The sequence below is a fragment of the Chiloscyllium plagiosum genome, unplaced genomic scaffold (assembly GCF_037043375.1).
Source record: "Chiloscyllium plagiosum isolate Xiang-an unplaced genomic scaffold, Cpla_swu_hap1 HiC_scaffold_11, whole genome shotgun sequence".
Taxonomy (NCBI): Eukaryota; Metazoa; Chordata; class Chondrichthyes; order Orectolobiformes; family Hemiscylliidae; genus Chiloscyllium; species Chiloscyllium plagiosum.
Window position 1 is genome coordinate 39335607 of NW_028270149.1, and position 21300 is coordinate 39356906.

General features: G+C 38.8%; 1 protein-coding gene across 2 annotated transcripts in view; it reads left to right on the forward strand.

Annotated features, from left to right (window-relative positions):
* The window catches only part of zc3h12b (zinc finger CCCH-type containing 12B), a 95547-nt gene extending 78694 nt beyond the window's left edge, over positions 1-16853 (forward strand). For both annotated transcript variants that reach the window (XM_043704839.2, XM_043704840.2), the window contains exons 2-6: positions 5468-6258; positions 10802-10941; positions 12356-12590; positions 13875-13981; positions 14579-16853. In XM_043704839.2, coding sequence (XP_043560774.2) covers positions 5468-6258; positions 10802-10941; positions 12356-12590; positions 13875-13981; positions 14579-16005 — 2700 coding nt within the window. In that variant the 3' untranslated portion in view covers positions 16006-16853. The remainder of the gene's footprint in view (positions 1-5467; positions 6259-10801; positions 10942-12355; positions 12591-13874; positions 13982-14578) is intronic.
* Positions 16854-21300: the final 4447 nt, after the last annotated feature.

A 21300-nucleotide genomic window follows, 5' to 3' on the forward strand; every position in this document is an offset into this window, starting at 1 on the left:
TCCTTAGAAAGCAGCCCTGTGGTCCTGTGGGGCTATGGTGACTTTACTAAGATGGAAGGCAAGCACCAGGTGGATTGAACAGGTCATTATGAAGTGGTAAGTTAATTGAGATCAACTGATACATTTGTGCTACAATGCAGTTTTAACTCCTTTCATAAAAATACAGAAGAAACATTATAGCTTCCTGTGTTGTCTTTTGATTTGTAAGCCTAATGTTCCTATCCATGTGATGTGAAGAGGTGACTATCACATTTTGTTTTAAGTCTTTGCTTAGTTCCTTCAGAAAAATGAAGAAAATTATCTTTGCCTAAGGTCCAGTTCTGCAAGCACCAATTGCCCTTCCAATACTTCTGTCCAGGAGAGTTCATGTCAATTCAGAATTCAGTTGCAGGCACTCTAGTCGAGTTCAATCCCACTGTTACAAGCTGTGTAATTCTTTCCAGTCGTTGCGACAGCAGCTGGGAGGGAGGCGCATGGCCAAATATACCCTTCTGTTAGCTGGGGAACTGCATCCAATAAAGCATCTTTTCAATATCTTAACAATAATCAGATATTTCTGCAGAGATCGGGAAGAAGAGAAAAGTTTTAACAGTACACACGTTCCACATCTTGCACATATATCATATGTATGTTTAACACAGATTTTTCACCAGTACTTGGTCATTGAACCATGACTGAATCACTTGACTTCAACTCCTTAAAATTGAAATACCTGTAGCATTCTTAAAAAAAAAATTCCGTTAATGGTCTGCTGATTTACTTGGGTAGCTATAAAAATTGGTCACATTTACATCATGTATTGTGTGCCTAGTTAGGCAATCCTTATGTTTGATTTTCTTTTCACTTGATCTGTGTCAATGCATGTGACAACCAATTTCAAAGTTATCAGATATACATGTGGGCTGCTGTGAAGATATCACACTTCTGGTTGCACTCTCTGTGCCCTTTGACACTAGAATATCTCAGGAACCAAGTGTAATTTGAGGTTGCCCAGCTGAAGCATTAGAGACTCAAATGTTTCTTGGCTTTGTAGATCTTCCCTAAATGTTTTTTCAATGGAATTATCTATTTAATTTAATACTTAGTGTTACTTTCCTACCTGGTTTATGTTTTACAGTTTTATTGGAATTTATCATTTGAATATATGAATCGTTGGAATACACTGAAGACTCAAGAAAGGATACAATGTTTTGGATGCATGTTTTTTCCATCAGGAGAAAGGGGCGAAAAAAGAGAAATCCTGTTTTCCTTTGTATTTTAGTTAAGTTTAGATTATCAGAGAACCAACTTTCTAAAACATAGTCACTAACTCATTGCAATAAAGATGACATGGTGGCTTAGTGGGTGAGCTCTGCTGCCTCACAGCACCAGGGTCCCCAGGTTCAATCCCAGCCTCTGTGTGGAGTTTGGACATTCTCCCTGTGTCTGCGTGGGTTTCCTTTGGGTGCTCCGGTTTCCTCCCCCAGTCCAAAGATGTGCAGGTCAAGTGAATTGGCCATGTTAAATTGCCTGTAGTGTTAGGTGTATTAATCAGCGTGGGATGGGTTGTTCTTTGGAGGGTCAGTGTGGACTTGTTGGGCCAAAGGGCCTGTTTCCACACTGTAGGGAATCTAATCTAATCAAGACAGAAAATGTTGGAAATATCCAGCTGGTGAATCTTTGACAAGTAAAGTTACATTTTAAAATACCCCACATTTACACTAGTTAATATCTCCTAAATCTTTATTGAGTAGGGAGTAAGGTACACACCAAACCATCTGAGTTTCTCAGATGGTGGTTTGGTAGTAAATCTTTGTGTATGATATTTGTCTTTTATAGAATATAAGTGAAAAGTGCAAAAGCTCAAAATGATGACAGAAATTGACAGCAATTAACCAGCCCTTTCCATTTTCATGTTTACAAGGTTCAGATTCGCACTGGAATAGCTTTCTGATTAAGGTACTGCTCAATCTCCATATTTCTCTCTGCAATTACACCACAATCAAAATATGTGGGTATATTCATGAAGGGCAGAGTGATTATAGGTCTACAGACAGACAGAGAGAGAGAGAGAGAGAGAGAGAGAGAGAGAGCAAGGTAGTGGGAGTAATTTGATAACTCGGTCAAAGAGATAGTTGAGGCATGACTGGCATCCTGTGCTCTGATTACGAGGGAATTCTTTCCCAGTTAATTTATTTAGTTGTCTTGATCCACAAAATGTTCAGATGTCTGACTTAATTTTTTGTAATACCTTATCCTATCTCAAAATTGTGTTTTTATGCTTCACATACAATTAATTACTTTATATCTAAATGCACTGAACTTCGTGCGCAAAAATGAGTAAATATGATGGTTATTTGCAAGAATGACCTTAAATGAATGGTTTGTCAATGAAAGTAGTGTATGCTAGCAGCCTGCAATGGACATCTCATGAATTGGCAACTAATCTTTTCACTACACCTGATCATAGTTCAACCTCATAGTGGAGACTTGTTTCCTCAACTCACTTCTACTTTTTACTAAGTTCTAAATGTTAAATCTTGGCAATATTTTCCAGGTCAGTGGAAAATAAAAATGTATATAATAGGCTATGGATTTATTTCAAGTCTGTTTTGCACCACTGCGTAAACAATTTTTGCCCTTTTTATAGTTTAAGAATAGTATGTGAAAGCTTTCTCAATAGGGTACTGAAACAAAGTCTCTTCCTGGCTTCAATTGTCTTATGATTGAAATAGTGATCTCCCTCTTCTGCCACAACTTCCTCTTTCACTTGAGGAACAGATCAATGGGTAAAATCCACTCTAGCAGCATACGTAAATGAGAAAATCAGTTTGTCTACTTGAAACATTGATTGTCTTTTAGGGTTAAAGTTTCCAAACTTCCCAGTTTCAAATGGAGGTGTTGGAATGAGTGATTGCTGAGCTGAATACTGTTGTTAGATGCTTCAGCCAATCTGTTGTCATACACACAGTTCAAGCACACACACTCCGCTGGCTTGTTACAGAACTGTGTTGCTTCCATTATTTGGACCACTCATATCGCTACATTGCTGATTGCAAGAATTGCACCAATGAAAATTGCTGGAAGCTTTTATGCCTGAGAGCACAACACAAACAGGAGGAGAGGGAAGGAGAGACAACAATTCAAACTGCAGTGGGGTGGTGGTGGCAGAAAGAGATGACAGAAACAAGCAACGGGATGGGAATATTGTGTTGGCCTGCGATTATGTTTCTTTTATTATCCAAGTCAGGCAACTTTAGTGCTTCACCTTGAGGATTGAGCCTTACTTACTGGTAGCTAGTCTTCAGCGGTGATCATTGGGAATTTGTGAACTTAATTCAGTTTGGTTTTGGTTTTATTTATTGGATTATTTTACACCTTTTTTCTGTTGTATAAAGACAATTTGCATGATAACTTAATTGCACACATCAATATATTCTAGTTGTATCATTGCTTTTGGTTTTTCTTATTGTGATTGATACTGTTGAAGAATCACAGAAGATCTATTCAATTATTTCTTGTCTTTCTATTTATTGAGTACTTATATTCATAAATTGCTATTTATCTCCTTGTAAAACAAAGGAGTGCAATATTTTATTTGAAACATGGTGTTATGTAGATGTTCAACTAAAGAAATGCAGCAACTTTTTCCAAGTGTGTAAGTGGTATGTGACCAAAACATATATGGCTACGTATCATGTGGTGCCATGTGATTAAATAACATATGATCAAATCTCTAGGAATCTATTAAACCAGAATGACAAATACTGCTTTGGCCCTGGTGAATATGCTGGATTATACCAGTTTTGATTCTGAGGTTATATGGAGTTTCGTGGTCACAGCTTGTGTCTAAGTTGAACCATCCCACGTGGACACAATGCCTCTAAGGGAAGGGAGAAGTTCTGTTAAGGCTTTTACCTCTTGCTGCTCTGAGCTCAGCGGGTGAATGTTTGGCAAGATCAGCATCATTACATAATTATACAAGAATGAATAATTAGTGAAACTATCAGAGCTTATGGTAGCTGTAAGCTAGTGGAATTGTAAGCTAACAGAGCTTTAGTGGCTGAGAATTAAGACTTGAGTTGATGGTCCCACACAATAATAGGAAAGCCTACGTAACTGGACTTTACAGTCATTGGATATTTAGCTCACCACCACTGCCCCCTCAACCACCCAAACCTCCCAAGAGTTGGTGGCCTGTCACATGTCTGACACTTCTCCTCCAAGTCCAGCAGTGTTGAACTACAGTAGGCCTCAGACCAGGAACAGTGATAAAATCTATATATTTCTTTGAGAACATCAAAGTTGAAGCATGATTGCCTGTTTTGTGGTATTGTCAGTCTCTTTGGGTGAACTTTTAACTCTGTGAAAACCCACCCACTAGCACAAAATAATTAAAACTGGGCCCTTTCACTTCTCAAGGATTCTGAGCTATGTACTGTCAATTCCTAACTGAAAATTATTTTATAATGCACCTGTCTGATTTATCCAATCTGATTTCAATCTGAAATGTCCTAGTCATTAGATGTTCTCACTATAATAAGCACACCGACTGCTGTGTCAAGGACTTTTGATGATATTAAAGTTTTCAAAGTTTAGGAACGGAACTGGCAAAATGTGTTTGACAGGGTTTTTAAATATTGGGGACACGAATTAGACAAAAATGACTTGGACAGAATCTTTACAAGAAAGTCAACTGAACAGTTATTTCAATAATATAATCATTATTATACAAAGGAATTAATTGACTGGCCAATAAATATGCTTTGGAGTGTTGCTGGAAAAAAGACATTTTGTCAAAGCCTTTCATCTTGCACTCATCAGGAAAATTCACAGAAATGACAGTCATTATAACTGCACTCCATGACAACATCTCTTGCAATCAGAGTCTATCACTAATCAGTGCTCTCCTCTAATAAAATTGTTCATTGTCTTGATGAGTGCAAGTCAGAGTGTTGACAAAATGTCTTTTTCCAGCAACTTTTGTAGTACCAAACAAATATTTGTATGTTTTTGTTGTTTGTTTGATTATAGTTCAAAGCTAGTTATTGACCAGGACATCTCACTGTTCTTTGAACTGACATAAACTGGAAGACAGAGCGGTCTTAGTAGCTCACTGAAAGGTAACCCCTTGCAATACATTATCACTCTTCCCTCATCACTACTACATCTGGAAGTCTTGGAATTAGACCATAACTCAACCTTCTAATACAGATGAGAGAGTGCTACTGCAGTGCTTAGCTAACATTTTAACAGGTTAAAAGTAAGGGAAAAAGACTGGGACAAAGAGGGAAGAAAGAAATACTCTCTCTAAGGGGAATAAAGTTGTGGATTAAATGACAGTACCAGAAAAGGAACAGAATTGGAAAGTGTCCATCAGACTTTAAATAAGTTGATCACTATATTGTGAGCTTCACTTTGCTGTGGATGTAATCATTAGTGTTTTCTACAGGCTTCTCTAAACTATCCATTTTCTTCCTTTTTGCAGGATTATATACTATCACTGTGCTCTCCAGAACATAAGAAGTGTGAGAACATAACATCAACATTACGGAAACAGTTAATTGAGCTGAAAGATACCATTGAATATGAAAGTCAAGCTGTACTGGAAATAAAAGAGAAAAGTGTAGAGATAACAGGAGGACAAATTAACGTAATGACTGCCTGGTCAATGTTTGAGAAGTTGAATATGGAGAACAACTCCTCCAAAGAAGCCAAGAGTCTTCGTCTGGAGATTGGTGACTGCAGCGCTGATTCTGAGGACTGGACAAGCTCAGAAAGTGATTCAGAACAACCTCCTAATAAGAAGGAAGGGACTCCAATTGTGAGCAAACCACACCGGCAGCTCTGTCGCTCTCCTTGCCTTGAACGGCCGGTTCTTTCCAAATGCAGTGTCCTACAGGAATTTCAGAGTGAAGACAGGAAATCCAAATTTGATGATGATGACGACGACAAGGCTGCTAGTTTAGATAAGGAATACCAGGCCAAAATGGAGTTTGCCTTAAAACTAGGATATTCAGGAGAACAGATACAAACTGTGCTCAATAAACTGGGATCAGATGCTCTTATTAATGACATTTTAGCTGAGCTGGTCAGACTTGGGAACAAAAGCGAATCTGAGCCACAGCCTCCTAGTGTCGGTAACGCAGGTACCCTAGTGTCCAGGGGCCAGTGTGTAAAAGAAGTCACAAGCCCAGAGCTGTCCTTAGAAGATGAAGTTGTGGATGATTCTGACAATTTGAGACCTATAGTCATCGATGGAAGTAACGTGGCCATGAGGTATGTCCAGAGCTTTTCTCCAAATGTTATATTTTTGTTCATTGCATTTATTGCCTATCCCACATTGTCTTTGTTAAGGCGGTGGTGAGTTGCCACCTTGGACTGCTGCAATCCAGTTGTGTCGGTACACCCATAATGCTATAGCGACCATGCTCCAGCATTTTGATCCAGTGAAAGTGAAGGAGAGCAGATACAGTTCCAAGTCAGGATATTATGTGGCTTGGAGAGACACTTGGTGATGTGCTCCTCTGTCCTAGCCTCTAGTAGTTCAAAGTAGTACATGTCGTAGATTGGGAAGTGCTGTCAAAGGATCCCTGGCAGGGTACTGTGATGTATCCTATAGTTGGTATATACTGCTCCCACTACAAGGTGGAGGGAATGAATAATTTAATGTGGTGAAAAAAGACGCATGTTGGTGAAGCTTTTCATTTTGAACACGTCAGGATAGATACAAGAATGCTAAATTTCAAAGGGACATGAGAAAAGTGTTTGGATTAATTGCTAAGTGAACTCTAATTGGTAAAGGTGTTACTATGGAGGATGTATCAGAGAAGAGTTATCCCCCAAAGTTATGTTTCCATTCAAAAAAAAGGCAAGTTAGCTTCTTTGTTTAAGGTATTAACATACACACCTACGAACACTACCTGACCTTTCCTGTTCCTGCAGCTGCTAGAATGGTTGGTGTCTCTGGTAGCTAATGTATTGCAGACTACTCTTGTATAATCATAATAAACAGTCAGCTTTTTTTCACAATGGGGAGGTCTGTTAGATAATTGATATCTAATTGGGTGTGTGAAAGCCACAGAATGATCAGGTAACTCTACTCCAGCGTCACTGACATCCATCAAGACAACTGATTGGTGTGACCCTTACCCATACTTTCTTCCAGCAATGTAAGGTTACTGCTTAGGGATAAAGGCTCCCCATTGCATGCATTGCTAACAAATTCCATTGTTATCCCAGTTTAATTGAACAGTTCAATTAATGCAGACGAGGAGCATCAATTATTGAACCAGATGTTCTGGTGCTCTGGGCGATCAGGCAGATTGCCTTACAAAATACGTTACATCGTTTGATAAGGTACCATACATAGTGCTATGTACTAAGAGTGTTAGGGGTAGTTAGTTGGCATTGATAGAGGAAATGGCTGATTAGTAGAAGACACAGTTGGGGAAAAAGCAGGGCATTTCAAGATGGCAACCTGTAACTAGTGAAGTGCCGCAGGGATTAATGTTGGTGCCAAAATTATTTCCTATACTTGCTAATGACCTGGATGATGAAATGAATGTACTACAGGCAAGTTTGCACCAAATTAAAAAGAGGTGGAAAGACAAATGATGACCATGATGTAAACAGCCTACAGAGGAACATAGACCGGTTAAGAGAGTGGGCAAATGGAGAAGGTGGTTTATAATGTGGAAACATGTGAAGTTATACACCTTGTCAGGAAGAATAGAGGAGCTGAATATTATTTAAATGGAGAAAGACTGCCGAAAACTGCAACATAAGAGGGAGCTAGGGGTTCTTGTGTATGAATCACAAAAATCTGTCATCCAAATTCAGCAGGTAATTGGGAAGCCAAATGTCTGTTGGCCTTTATTTCAAAAGAAATGGAATATAACATAGGGAAAACTATAGAACGCCCTCATCAGACCATACCCAGAATATGTGAACAGTTTTGGTTGCCCCTAAGATATACTGATGTTGGAGGCAGCTCAGGGAAGGTTCACTAGATTAATCCAGAAATGGACGGATTTTCTTATGAGGAGTGGTTGAGTAGGTTGGTCCTGTACTCATACGAGGTTTAGAAAATTGAGAGGAGGCCTTATTGAAACATATAAGACAGGATCGATGCTGAGATTGTTTCCCATGTGAGAAAGTCCAGTACCAGAGGGCATAATCTCCAGGGAAGGAGATGCCAATTTAAAACAGCGCAACGGAGAAATTTGTTCTTTTAGGGCAGTGAATCTATAGAATTATTTGCGGTTGAAGCCTGTAGGGACTGGGACGTTAAATGTATTGAGGCCTGAGTTAGACAGATTATTAATGAGTGAGGGAATGAAGGGTTATGAGGGGATAGTGCAGGCAAGTAAAGCCTGCAGATTATCAGATCAGCCATGATATGATTGAATAGTCTACTTCTGTTCCTGTGTCTTAATATTTATTTTATTTTTGGAAGCAAATGCCCTTGCATTAAATTACCAATTGGTCTGCACATTGCCAACTGAAAGGTATTCATACGGAACACAATTCCAGCCTATTTCTGGATAACAAGCCAAGTAGCTGCTACAAGCCTAATGTGAACAAGTGAATTTATAGTTTGAAATTCATACCTGTGTGCAAGTTAACTTCACTGTAAGGGCATTACATTTTATTAGGATTTGTTAAGTATCAATCCAGTGTACCCAATTGATGTTGTCTTTAATTACTCCCATTCTGAGATGTCATTGGCTATATTGTAAGCATCATTACAATCCATTCTGTTAGACACATCTGTTTCTGAAAGTACAGTTGAAGTATTATTAATCATGGCTTGTAATCTGCATTAAATTAGAGAGGCATGATTGGTTTTTACTAGCTGGTAAAGATGCACTTCTGCAACATTGGTTGTTTGATATCAGGAAATCGGTTTCAAAAGACTAAGCAGATAAGAAATAGTGACATTGCCTGCCTGGTGGTTTATGGCTCTATTCGATGTTACATTGAAGCCATCTGTCACAAAAAGGCTGGGTTTAGTCCCTGTTGTGGGGTGGCTTTTGTTTTTGTCATTTCCTGTAAACATTCCTCTTTTGATATATTCCTTATCACCCAGTTGAGAGGTGGAAATCACATGTTTTCAGTTCATCCAGAAGAGATGAGGGAACCATAAACAAATTTAGCACATTCTCTCTTCTGTACTGGAGCATCAGTCTATATTTTTGAGGTCCAGCTGCTTTATTGGTGCTTGAAGCCACAACTTTATGATTCAAGTCAGTATCTCAAAACGCTTTAGGGGAAAGCAGCAGATGCTACTTGTGAATAAGGATAGCAAAGGAGTTTCAATCCATTGACCTCCAGTGTATGTGCCCAGCATACTCCTGCTGCACCTCTCTGCTGGCCCCTTTTCTATGGTGAGATAGCTAATTTCAGCTGAAGGTTGAAACTTTATTGCTGGAACAGCACAGCAGGTCAGGCAGCATCCAGGGAACAGGAGATTCGACGTTTCGGGCACAGGCCCTTCTTCGGCCTGTGCCCGAAACGTCGAATCTCCTGTTCCCTGGATGCTGCCTGACCTGCTGTGCTGTTCCAGCAATAAAGTTTCAACTTTGATCTCCAGCATCTGCAGACCTCACTTTCTCCTCCAATTTCAGCTGAACCATTAGCTAAATGATAAAACTAACTTCAGTGCCGTAAACTCGTCCAGTGAAAAGCTCAATTTACAAACCTGATCATTACCTGATTTTATTTGGATGTGTGTGTATACCCCCATTGAGGGCAGGGTTACACTTTGCTCTCTCTATCAAGCTTGCATATGAATTAATTATCTTAATTAAACAAGATACTAACAGCAAAATAAGAAAACAAACAAAAAGCAATTGGTGCCTACCACATATGGTTTTTTAAATTTATTGTTCATGCACAATTACATTTGGTTGCTCCTTGTCCATGATTCCTGTTTCAATTTTTACAGCAGTTTTCTAGCTTATTTCACCATCTCATCCTGCAAGGCCCTTTCTGTTCCATGTCGGGATCTTTTCCCACTAGCAAAGCTTCCTATTTGCTCCATGATAGAGGAAAATACTCCTCCCTGGAATAATGAGAACTCTGGCAAGGACAAAAGTGAAAATATAACGAAATAGGGAAGTGAAAAATCCTATTTCGATATGAGAATTCCTGCTGAGAAACAACTATGATGTGTCTTGCCCAATATAATTAGTGCTGGTGTATTGACCTTGTAGCATGAATACCGTTTAGAAGATGAAGGCTGTCAAATGTATAACACCCCAGTTGAGGCTATTTTTGTAGATCCTTTCCTATTCTAGTAAGTATAATTGATTCCTCCCACGAAAGCCTACGCGTGGTGATGCTTTTCATGATGTCAACAGCATCTTCCCTAAATTCCAAGTTGCTTGATAATGAGCTGCTCTCTCCAATCCAATTTTCTTAAGTCACTGAGAAAATATGTTTCATTTGCCACTTTGTTTAATCACTTTGTATTTAATTTTGCAATCACCGATGACCTCAACTGCTTGCCAAGGACTTTACTTTATTGTAAAATAAAATATGGAGCCTTTTGTCCATGATATGCAATTACTTTGTGCATCTAATTTGCATTCCCATTGAGGCTTCCTTGGCATGCATTAAAAAACTGTGTAATTTCCTTACCTCACTTCATAAATGCAACAATTTGCCTTGATTGTGCAATTAATGTTTAATAATGATAATAAATTGCTGAACCCATACTGTCGCACTTGTACGACTTTACAATTACAGTGAGCACAATGTCAGCCAAGATCAAACTTGAAAGAATGAAATTGATCCAAGCTTTAATTTCCTTTTGTAGTCATGGTAACAAGGAAGTGTTCTCTTGTCGTGGGATTCAGTTAGCTGCAGAATATTTCCTGGAAAAAGGACACAAAGATATCACAGTGTTTGTTCCTGCTTGGAGGAAAGAACAGTCCAGGCCGGATGCACCCATTAAAGGTACGTAAACATGTCACAATATAATTAATGATCTGCTTATATAGGAATAGATGACTTCTCTTTTAAAATGTGAATGCTGGAATATTTGATAAAATTAGAAAAAGTTGAAAAGATATCAAGATTTGAAATATAAATAGAAAATGCTGGAAATACATGTCAATTCCATCAAAAGGGAGTGGGGTATTGAGAAAGATAAACTTTTGATCTCAAGACCATACTCTCTCAGGAAGCCTATGAAAGGTTGGATAGCAGTGGGAATTAATGTGAGTTGCTGGATTTTCTGCTACAAGTGAAATAATGATGAATATATTCATTAGATTAGATAGCTGCGTACAAGTTATACGATAGTGAAGGAAAATTATCATCTTCTGATGCATTTTAGCAACACTGGGCATCAGTAATGCCATTGACACTCTTGGCATCCAGCATTACTAAGTGGAATGGAGGCAAGGAAGTCACAAATAAAAGATTAGGAATCACACAACATCAAATTATAGTCCAGCAAGTTTACTTAGAAGCACTTGCTTTCGGAGTAGTGCTCCTTCATCAGGTGGTTATGGACGCAGCTACCTGACGAAGGAGCAGTGCTCCGAAAGCTAGTGCTTCCAAATAAACCTGTTGGACTATAACCTGGTGTTGTGATTTTTAACTTTGTACACCCCAGTCCAACACTGGCACCTTCAAATCGTGACAAATAAAAGGGTTACCTTGCTTAGTGTGTATCATTTTAAAATAGTATGGCCAGTCTTGCAATTTTGCAATAAGAACTGAATTCCCTCCTACATGACTTAGCTGAGCTGACAACCCCAGAAATACCACTGGAAATCAAAGATTTACATTTAAATTAACCTGACTGCCTTGATCTGGTATGCTCAGCATGGCCACACAAGTTGGATTCTAACTAGGCCTACATGATAGAAATCTGTTGAATTTTGGATGGCATCCAAGCTAAATCTAGTAATATTCTCACTTGGATATCTTCAGTGTTATATGTTTTAGCAGCAGTTGCTGAATGGTGATAAAAGTGACAACAGTACTAGAACAATTTTTATCACTCTCTGTCTTAGGGCATTCCAGTTGTGAACTGAGCTGAATTTAACCAAGACATCCTTAACCAGGAAACATACTGAAATGTATTTTGTTTGTGATTGAACATTTCTTTAAAATTCCCTGATTAATCCGTTACTGTAGTACCTTTATCTTACACTTTTGTATTTTGATACTTCGCATTCTGAATTAGTGCAGCACTGTTGCACACTAGCCTTTCTAGTTTCGATTCTCAGTGCTGCTCAATATGGAATGATTAAAAAACATTTAAAGAACTTTTTAAATACCAGTCGACAAAGCTTCACCTGATTTCAATGCATTTGCCTGATCAAAACTTTAATATTGAAGTAATTACTCAACTTTGCAGATCAAGAACTACTTCGAAAACTTGAGAAAGAGAAAATTCTGGTCTTCACACCATCCCGACGAGTGCAGGGGAGGAGAGTGGTGTGTTATGATGATCGATTCATAGTGAAATTGGCCTTTGACTCTGATGGCATTATTGTGTCAAATGACAACTATAGAGATCTACAGAATGAGAAACCAGAGTGGAAGAAATTTATAGAAGAACGTCTTCTAATGTATTCCTTCGTGAATGACAAGTAAGTATTATAAACACAGAGGATGGAATTCTCTCCTCTGTAGAAGTGGCGCGAGAGGAAGTAATTAGATGAGTTCATCCTGACATGCATGCCACCTTCTGAAATGTTGGGCCAGTAGGTCCATTGGGAGTTGTAAGACTTGCCAGCAAACAAGGCATTTAAGTGGTCAGTTACTGGCAACTTCAAAACCTCTGCCATCAGCTCCCTGATTGACTGATTGACTGACTGCTTCTCTGCATGTGAGAACAGGGGCTGTTCCCTTATTGGATAACCAAAGTGACCTGCTTGCAAGTTGGGAGAAGTAATTGGAGGCATAGATGGGGGCAGCCATAGCTGAGGTCTGCGAGTGACAGCCCCCATCCTTGCCTTTGCCATACCACTGTGCACCCCCAACCCCCTCTGCAAACCACTCTTTCCACATGGCTCCCATCCCACAAGAAGCTAACAGAAAAGACCAACATTTTCGCCATTTTATTCTCTAAAGAGTAGGCTTTGACCGAAGGTCCTTAGTACTCCAAAGCCATTAGCCTCTAATTGGCAAACTAGAGCGCCTCCTGGAATATTCATAGAATCATACAGGACAGAAAGGACCCTTCAGCCCATTGAGTCTGTACCACCAAATATACCTTACCAAGGAACTGCCAGTCAGCTCTTAACAAGCTAATGGTTATGAGATTTTGTGAGCTTTCTCACAGGTGGGGGCAGTAAGTTGACACCTAACTTGCCTTGCTGCAATCTTCCTTCATACAAAGTCTTTTCATTGCATAATTTTTTTTTTCTTATTTGTGTAAATCAAAATGGGATCTGTTAGTCTCGGGAATGGGAAACATTTCTATCCAGGCATCTAGTATCATTATCAAGCCCTCCCAGATGAGGTGTAGAAATGGATTAGATTCAAACTAAACTTCAATCTGTTGTGGTCCAATAAAGCACACTAGCCTCCATTTTAGAAATGTTTTTTCTTTACTGGAATGGAGTTGGTGGCTCAAATGTGTATGTGGTAAATACTCAGTATTGTTTCACTAGCCAGCCATGGTGTAGCTTCTGCATGAAATGGGCACTTTATTTTCAATTAAAACTAGTTTTGTGCTGATATGTGGAGGTACTAAAATCTTTTTAATGTAAGACACCTCCAACCAGCAGGCAGTGAAGGCTTTAATTAGTCTGGGCTACATTTGAACCTGCTTCTAAAGCTGAGAAACTAATAAGCAAGCCATTACAACAGTATATAAAATATGTACAAGTTGCACATAAATGATCAATGGTTTATTTTGCCATTTCAAGGTTCATGCCACCTGATGATCCTTTAGGACGTCATGGTCCCAGTCTGGATAACTTCCTGCGAAAGCGTCCCGTTATTCCAGAGCACAAGAAACAGCCTTGTCCTTATGGTAAATATTCCTAACTATCTGTTAATTAGAACCGTGAATCTGGTTGGTTCCTAAATGTTTTGACCATTTTTGTTTTTAAAAAAAAACTGTAAACACACCTTAATATTTTTGCCATATCTCTTGATGTACAAGCTCTTGCTAAGATCTCATGCTACTTATGTGAACATTGGCAGCCCAGTTGTCATATCCAGGTACTGATTGTCTATATCAAAGTCTAGACCATTAAGTGTGGACGGGCTGTTTGACAATTGTGGGCTTCTCAAGTGCTCACTCTAAGTCTCAGCCGATTTCTGCACAGAGGCAATGATTAGAAGGGATCACTGGAAATGATCATGAGCAGAACCTGACATTAGATCACTACTTCATTGGTCTGAATGATGAAAACTGGGGCCTTCTCCATTTAGTAATGATGTCATTACTTCCTCGCAAACAAGAATGCAGAAACCATTCATAGCAAGCTATCCTGGAACAATGTAAAATATTTTAAACATTACTTTAAAGCATTATTTTGTAAGTTTGTAATGATGAATAATTCTGTTGAAGGGAAGTTTATTTATCACATTCGATCTTACTTGGTTTCTGGTTATGATTTGACAGGGAAAAAGTGCACTTATGGACACAAGTGTAAATACTATCATCCAGAGCGTGTGAACCAGCCACAGAGATCAGTTGCTGATGAGCTTCGTGCCAGTGCTAAGTTGTCTGCTGTGAAAACTATGAGTGAAGGAGCCCTGGCAAAATGTGGCATTGCCATATCGGGTGTGAAAGGAGAAAACATTTCTGAGATTAAGCGTGTCGCTCCAAAGCGCCAATCTGACCCCAGCATACGATCTGTAGTTTGTGAGCCAGAGGAACGATTGACACCATCTCGCAGACTTGAGACTAACTCTGTGCCTTCTTTGGTCACTGCATCGAGTGTACCTACATTTCAACAGAATAAAAATCATGCAGCCAGTGCCATGAGTACCCGATCTGCAAGCAGTCCAGTGCCATGTTCCAAACAGTTCACTCACCAGAAATCCTCACAAGAGCATTTATCCACTTTAAATTATCCACCTATTCTTGTAACCAACAGCCATGGAAACTCTGTGAGTTATACAGAACAGTATCCAAAATATGATTCAACTTTGGATACTGGCTACTACTCTATGATAAATGACTTCTCAAATTTAAGTATCAGCAGTATGCGGAACCACGATGGCTATTATGGATTGGAATCGGATCATGGTTTGTATCCAAGAAACACTAGTCCTCACACAGAAACCTGCATTACAAGTAATGATTCCTATTCTTCATACAGTGACCTGGTGTACCTTGGCACTGTGGAACCAGGTCCAGAAGATAATGTGAAAACCCATCAGCCACAGTCACAGAATAGGCTGCAACCTTTCATTCATGGCTACCACGAACCTATAACAAGAGTGCAGAGCTATGGCTCAGAGGAGTCAAAACAACCCCAGCGTAAACAGTCCATCTCCCATTTAGTTCCTCATATCCAGCATTCTGCTGCTGGAGCTCGTTCCAGCTGTCCTGGGGACTATCCTGTTCCTCAAAACATTCATCCATCTGCTAATAATCAGCCAGGACGGGCTCTGGTAATGACTAGGCTGGACAGCATTTCTGATTCACGACTGTATGAAAGTAATCCAATGAGACAACGAAGACCTCCACTCTGCAGAGAGCAGCATACTAGCTGGGATCACCTACCATGTGTCACAGATTCCTATAGATACCCTTCATACCCTTTGACTAATAATCTCATGCAACCCAGTTATGAACCTGGTATGTTTAGAAGTATGCCGGAAAAGATAGAGCAGATCTGGAGGTCCCCCTGGCAGGGAATGCCCAATGAGCAACAGGACCATCTGGCAATTCGGGAACATCAGTATCAAACATATCGAAACCTCTGTAACATCTTTCCAGCAGACATAGTTCATGCAGTAATGGAAAAGAATCCCCATGTAACTGACCCCCAGCATCTTGCTGCTGAGATCGTTGCTAAACAACTACGTTCTGGGCGGTAAAACACAAATGGTATGGAAGATTTATGACCAATTATGTATTGTTAGGACAAACAAAATAAAGTCTGTTTAGTGCACAACATTTGTGAAAGCCAGGTTGTCTAACACAATGGATTTAAGAATGCTGTAAGTATTTTAAAGATGTTTTGATTATCTGAAGAAGTTTAGGCAACTTTGAAGAGGAAATGAATACCTTACTTTCAGTTAAAGTCACAAACCAACTACTTTTGACTTTTAGAATTTTCCAAGTTACATTTGAATTGTACTTTTATGAAAGTTATCTTTTCAATATAAATTTCCATATGCCTGACTTATGGATTATAGGGTTTGGAATTTTAATAGAAGTTCTAAGAGGAAATAAATGTAATTTTAAAGAGACTATGTTTGCAAATGGTGCAGACAAAAATAAAATAATGTTAAAAACTACACACAGCAAATTAAATCGATAATTTAAACCTTTGTGAAAAGATTTGTAGCTCGGGTGCTCGTTGTTGTGGTTCTGTTTGCCGAGCTGGGAATTTGTGTTGCAGACGTTTCATCCCCTGTCTAGGTGACATGCTCAGTGCTTGGGAGCCTCCTGTGAAGAGCTTCTGTGATCTTTCCTCCGGCATTTATAGTGATTTGTATCTGCCGCTTCCGGTTGTCAAAAACCAATGAGCAAAACCAATGTAGTGGACAAAATCCCATGCAAGGACTGCACAAAACACTACATAGGACAATCAGGAAGACAGCTAATGATCCACATCCATGAACACCAACTAGCCACGAACGACACGACCAGCTATCCTTAGTAGCCACACATTCAGATGACAAGCAACATGAATTCGACTGGAACAACACTACTATTATAGGACAAGGAGAAAGTGAGGTCTGCAGATGCTGGAGATCAAAGTTGAAACTTTATTGCTGGAACAGCACAGCAGGTCAGGCAGCATCCAGGGAACAGGAGATTCGACGTTTCGGGCACAGGCCGAAGAAGGGCCTGTGCCCGAAACGTCGAATCTCCTGTTCCCTGGATGCTGCCTGACCTGCTGTGCTGTTCCAGCAATAAAGTTTCAACTATTATAGGACAAGCCAAACAGAGAACAGCCAGGGAATTCCTAGAGGCATGGCATTCATCCACAGATTCAATCAATAAGCACATCAACCTGGACCCAATATACCGACCACTGCAGCGGACAGCTGGAACTGACAACTGGAAGTGGCAGATACAAATCACTATAAATGCCGGAGGAAACATCACAGAAGCGCTTCACAGGAGGCTCCCAAGCACTGGCGATGTCACCTAGACAGGGGACGAAACGTCTGCAACACAAATTCCCAGCTCAGCGAACAGAACCACAACAATAATTTAAACCTTTCAAACGACTTCCACAGATTCAAATGATAAAATCTCATGTAAGGTATCTATTTCCTGTTTCAGGTTCTCAACCAAAAGTATGGCACTTCAGACCATTTCCTGAGTCATATTTTAAGGGTGGAAAATTTGCAGCCAAAAACAAACTTTTTGGAAGCATTATTGTATGTTATCTTCAGGCTGCCCTGATGTGCCACTATATTTAAAAGCAATGTATATTATTGCTAACATTTGACAAGCTTGATGTTTCAAGCTAGGTCTTGTTGATTTAAATAAAAAATGTTTTTCATGAAAGTTGAGAAGGCCTTTTCGGGGGTCTTTGTTTCTTCATGAGAAGGTCTGACACTGCCTAAATGTTTCTTACTGTGAAACACATGGAATGTGAGGCTGCAGTCAGGGTTGTTTCTGTCATTTTGCTAATGGCTTGCAAATGCTGTGTAGTTGTTTCTATTTCCTACAAAAGCAGCATCATCACTTTAATTTAAAACTGCCAATTTGTTATAAGATTTCACTTCATAGTTCTGTCAGGTGCAGATTTTTAATGTTTCTAAAATGCAAACATTTTAAAATTAATATGTACACACTAAAATGTAGAGTATGCTAACTTTCTTGTACCTCTGCTATCCCTTAAAAGAAAGACCTGTCTGTTGCTATAGCCCATAGTTCCCTGGTTCAAACTCTTTGCTGAGTTGGCTAATTTCACCCAGGCTGGTAGTAGGCACACTACAGTCAACCTTAGAGTAGAGAGGTAAAAATCAGATAGAATCCTTTGTCCTCATGGTTGACTCGCCACCCAAAACTTACCACTCACCTGTTTTATGGAAAGTGCATTTTTGTGTTATTGTGTATGGCACTGTTGGTTAGGTGGCTAGAGTGTGAAGTAGCATACTGTCAAGGTTCAACTCCTACATGATCTTTGGGAGCTCTTGGATGCCTGCCTGCTTACTTTGCTCCAGATTTTATGCTGTGCAGTGGCCCTCAAGACTATATAACTAATTGTTCCTTTCCTGGAGTAAGATGCCTGTGGTCCATTCTGGACTGTGGCTAGTTACAGACTTTACCTACCTGGGTTTGGACAAGATTAGTCTCCAGAATTGAGTGCTGCTATGGTTGCAGTTTCCCAACTTTCATAGCCACTTCAGTGATGTTACACAGGGCTGCTGCTGCCAGGGAACCATATCCTAGCAAGACAGTTGGTTAGAACAAAAACCACATCATTTTGTTGTATCTGAAACTATTTTGTAGCTGACATTTAAATACAGCAAAAAGCAATGCCTGGAATGATCAGAAATGACATTTGTTTGTTGATACAAATTGTATCTCTTTTCTTGATTGTAGAAAATTATTTATTAAATGTACAGTTTTCATCGGTAGACTAGCTTTATCAAATCTTGCCACAATGTTTGTGACACTGTGTGTCACTGGGAGTAGCCCATGGGTATGTATGAATTTTTACTGGGCACAGTAGTTTGTAGACCTGAATTTTTAAATTCATGTTCTTCAGATATGCACACATATTGTGTACAGTACCAGTGTCATTATTCATAACATTTATTAGGATTAAAAAGTATTGTTTCCAAAAGCTGAACAGTAACAGATTTTTACATCCACATTACCTGGTATTTATTTATAACCATCTTTTCCTCATTTCTGTCTTCTTTTATAAAATAATAGCCCAAAAGATCTTTCACTCTCAAATGAGGACTGTCAACTGATTTCCTCCTTTTATTGCCAGTGGGACTCTATCCCCAGTGTAAGAGGATCAAAATGAGCAGAGCAAATAATTCCATGCAATTCCTGGGGTATTATGACCAATTGGGTGCAACTGTACTATTTGGGGGAAAAAAATTGTACTACTTGGTTTTATTTCTGTGTGAAATTTACCACCTCAATTCACTTCTGCACACCTTTTATAGATCTGTAACTGTTGGATTTTCAGCGTAGCTCAAATTATCCTAGGAAGTGCAAAACCGAAATCAGTCCCTCAGGCTGTTTTCAGTGAACATACAGCACTAAACTTTTATACACTATTACAGTCAAATAGTCGGCTTTTCTACACCCTAAAATGGAACATTGTAGTGTATCTAGAATCTGTTGTGAAATTCTAAAATTGAAATCAATATTGAACAGACTTGCGCCTGTATAGGACTTGGCCCCTCATTACCTCATTGGGAGCCAAGTATTTAGCCTCATTGAGGACATGCGTTGTGTTACTCAAGAATTTTATTTACAAAAATACTTTTTTGTAATGTTTGGGAAAATATAGAATTAATTAACCTTATCCACTTCTTGCATGCATTATTAGTTTTCTGTTGATAGCCTAGCATATTTGATGAAATTCTGCATAGCAGAACTGTCACTCCATATGCTCTGCAATAGAAATAAATATATATGAATTAAACTTGTGTTAATTTTACTGGAAGCAATATTTTTTAACCTTACTGCCTGCCTAACCTTGGCTCTTATCATGTAGAACCCCTCTCTAAAGAAATGTTTGAATTGTGTTTCTTTAAAAGAAATATGGCAAAGTTTAAGCTACAGCTTCCCATTTTGGTTGGGCAGACAATAGACCTATCTATTGCATGTTTAAACATGTTTTAGTCTGATATTTCAAATTCAATTTTTAAACATTAATTTTGAAAGAATTGATCTAGGCTCTCATTGAGCAAAACAACCCTGTCTTTTTTGGTTCCATAGGAAATACTGTAAAGGTCTGAAATGTCTGTTGAAGGTTAACAAATGGGATGCTGCAGGTTTAAGCAACATGGTTGATATTCAGAATTTTTAGATGTACGTGGGGCATTTTGCATCCTCATGTGCCTGCCTGTTCTTTGCAACGGTTCAGAAACCCAGCGTAAGGACAACACATTTAGATTTTTCTGTACAATTTGAGAATGGTTACCTTTTGCATTTGGAATGTCGGGTCTCTTCAACCAGTTGCAAGAATGACAGTAATCTGTGCAATGTGCTAGAATAAAATCTGCATTATTGAAGAAACACCAATAAAATGTTTGTGATGTTCAGTGAGACCCTCCTTTCATTATTGCTTTCGTTGGTTGCATGTACAATCTCGTCTATTAAAGGGAGAATAAATTTGACTTCTGAGTTTCTCACCCCTGTAAAAAATAACTTGTAAAAATAATTTGCCTTGATTAATTGCTTTCTTTTTGCTACATATCTGGAGTTTATTCTTATCCCCAGATAGGATCAAAGTGTAATATATTCAGTGAAACTTGTTTGAAGAGATCATAGTTTGTGTAGATTTACTGTATTTAGCTTGTGTACAGATAGCTTAATGTGTGAAAATATAAATAGAATATATATATTTTATTAGATTAGTCCATTTGTTTTATGATCTGATTTTTGTTCTGTTCCTTATATTGAAAATGTTGGCTTTTATCTGTAGTAAAACAAAAAAACTCTTTGGGTTTGTAGTCCCAAACAAAATGTAAGTCTTAATGACAAAATGTGTCTCTGTCACTTTGAGAATTTAAAAAAAAGCAAATATGTTTTTAAGCATGCTATACCTCTTATTGTGTATGGAAAACGTGATAAATTGTGCCAAGTGTTGGATGGTAAAATTATGCTTTTAGTTTTGAGCACAGCTAACTCTAGCTGATATTAATTGTATTAGTAAATGCGACAAGGCTGCTATGACTTTAAATCATTTTCATTGTTGCAACATAAATGTTCTGCGCTTTGGCTTTAGTTCATGTCCAACCAGCTTTTGTACAAATGTAAATGAATTAAAAGTGGGTGCATTCATAAAAGATCACAACAGTTGCTTAGGTACATAAATACTGCTTGGCAGCAACTGTTCTTTCAACCTGCAATAAGGGGCTAGTTCTAAATTAAACCATCCTGCCAATAAGTTATTAGCACATTAATACCAGTCTGCTATAGCTAAAGTTGTTCTTAATCCACTATGCTCTAATACTATA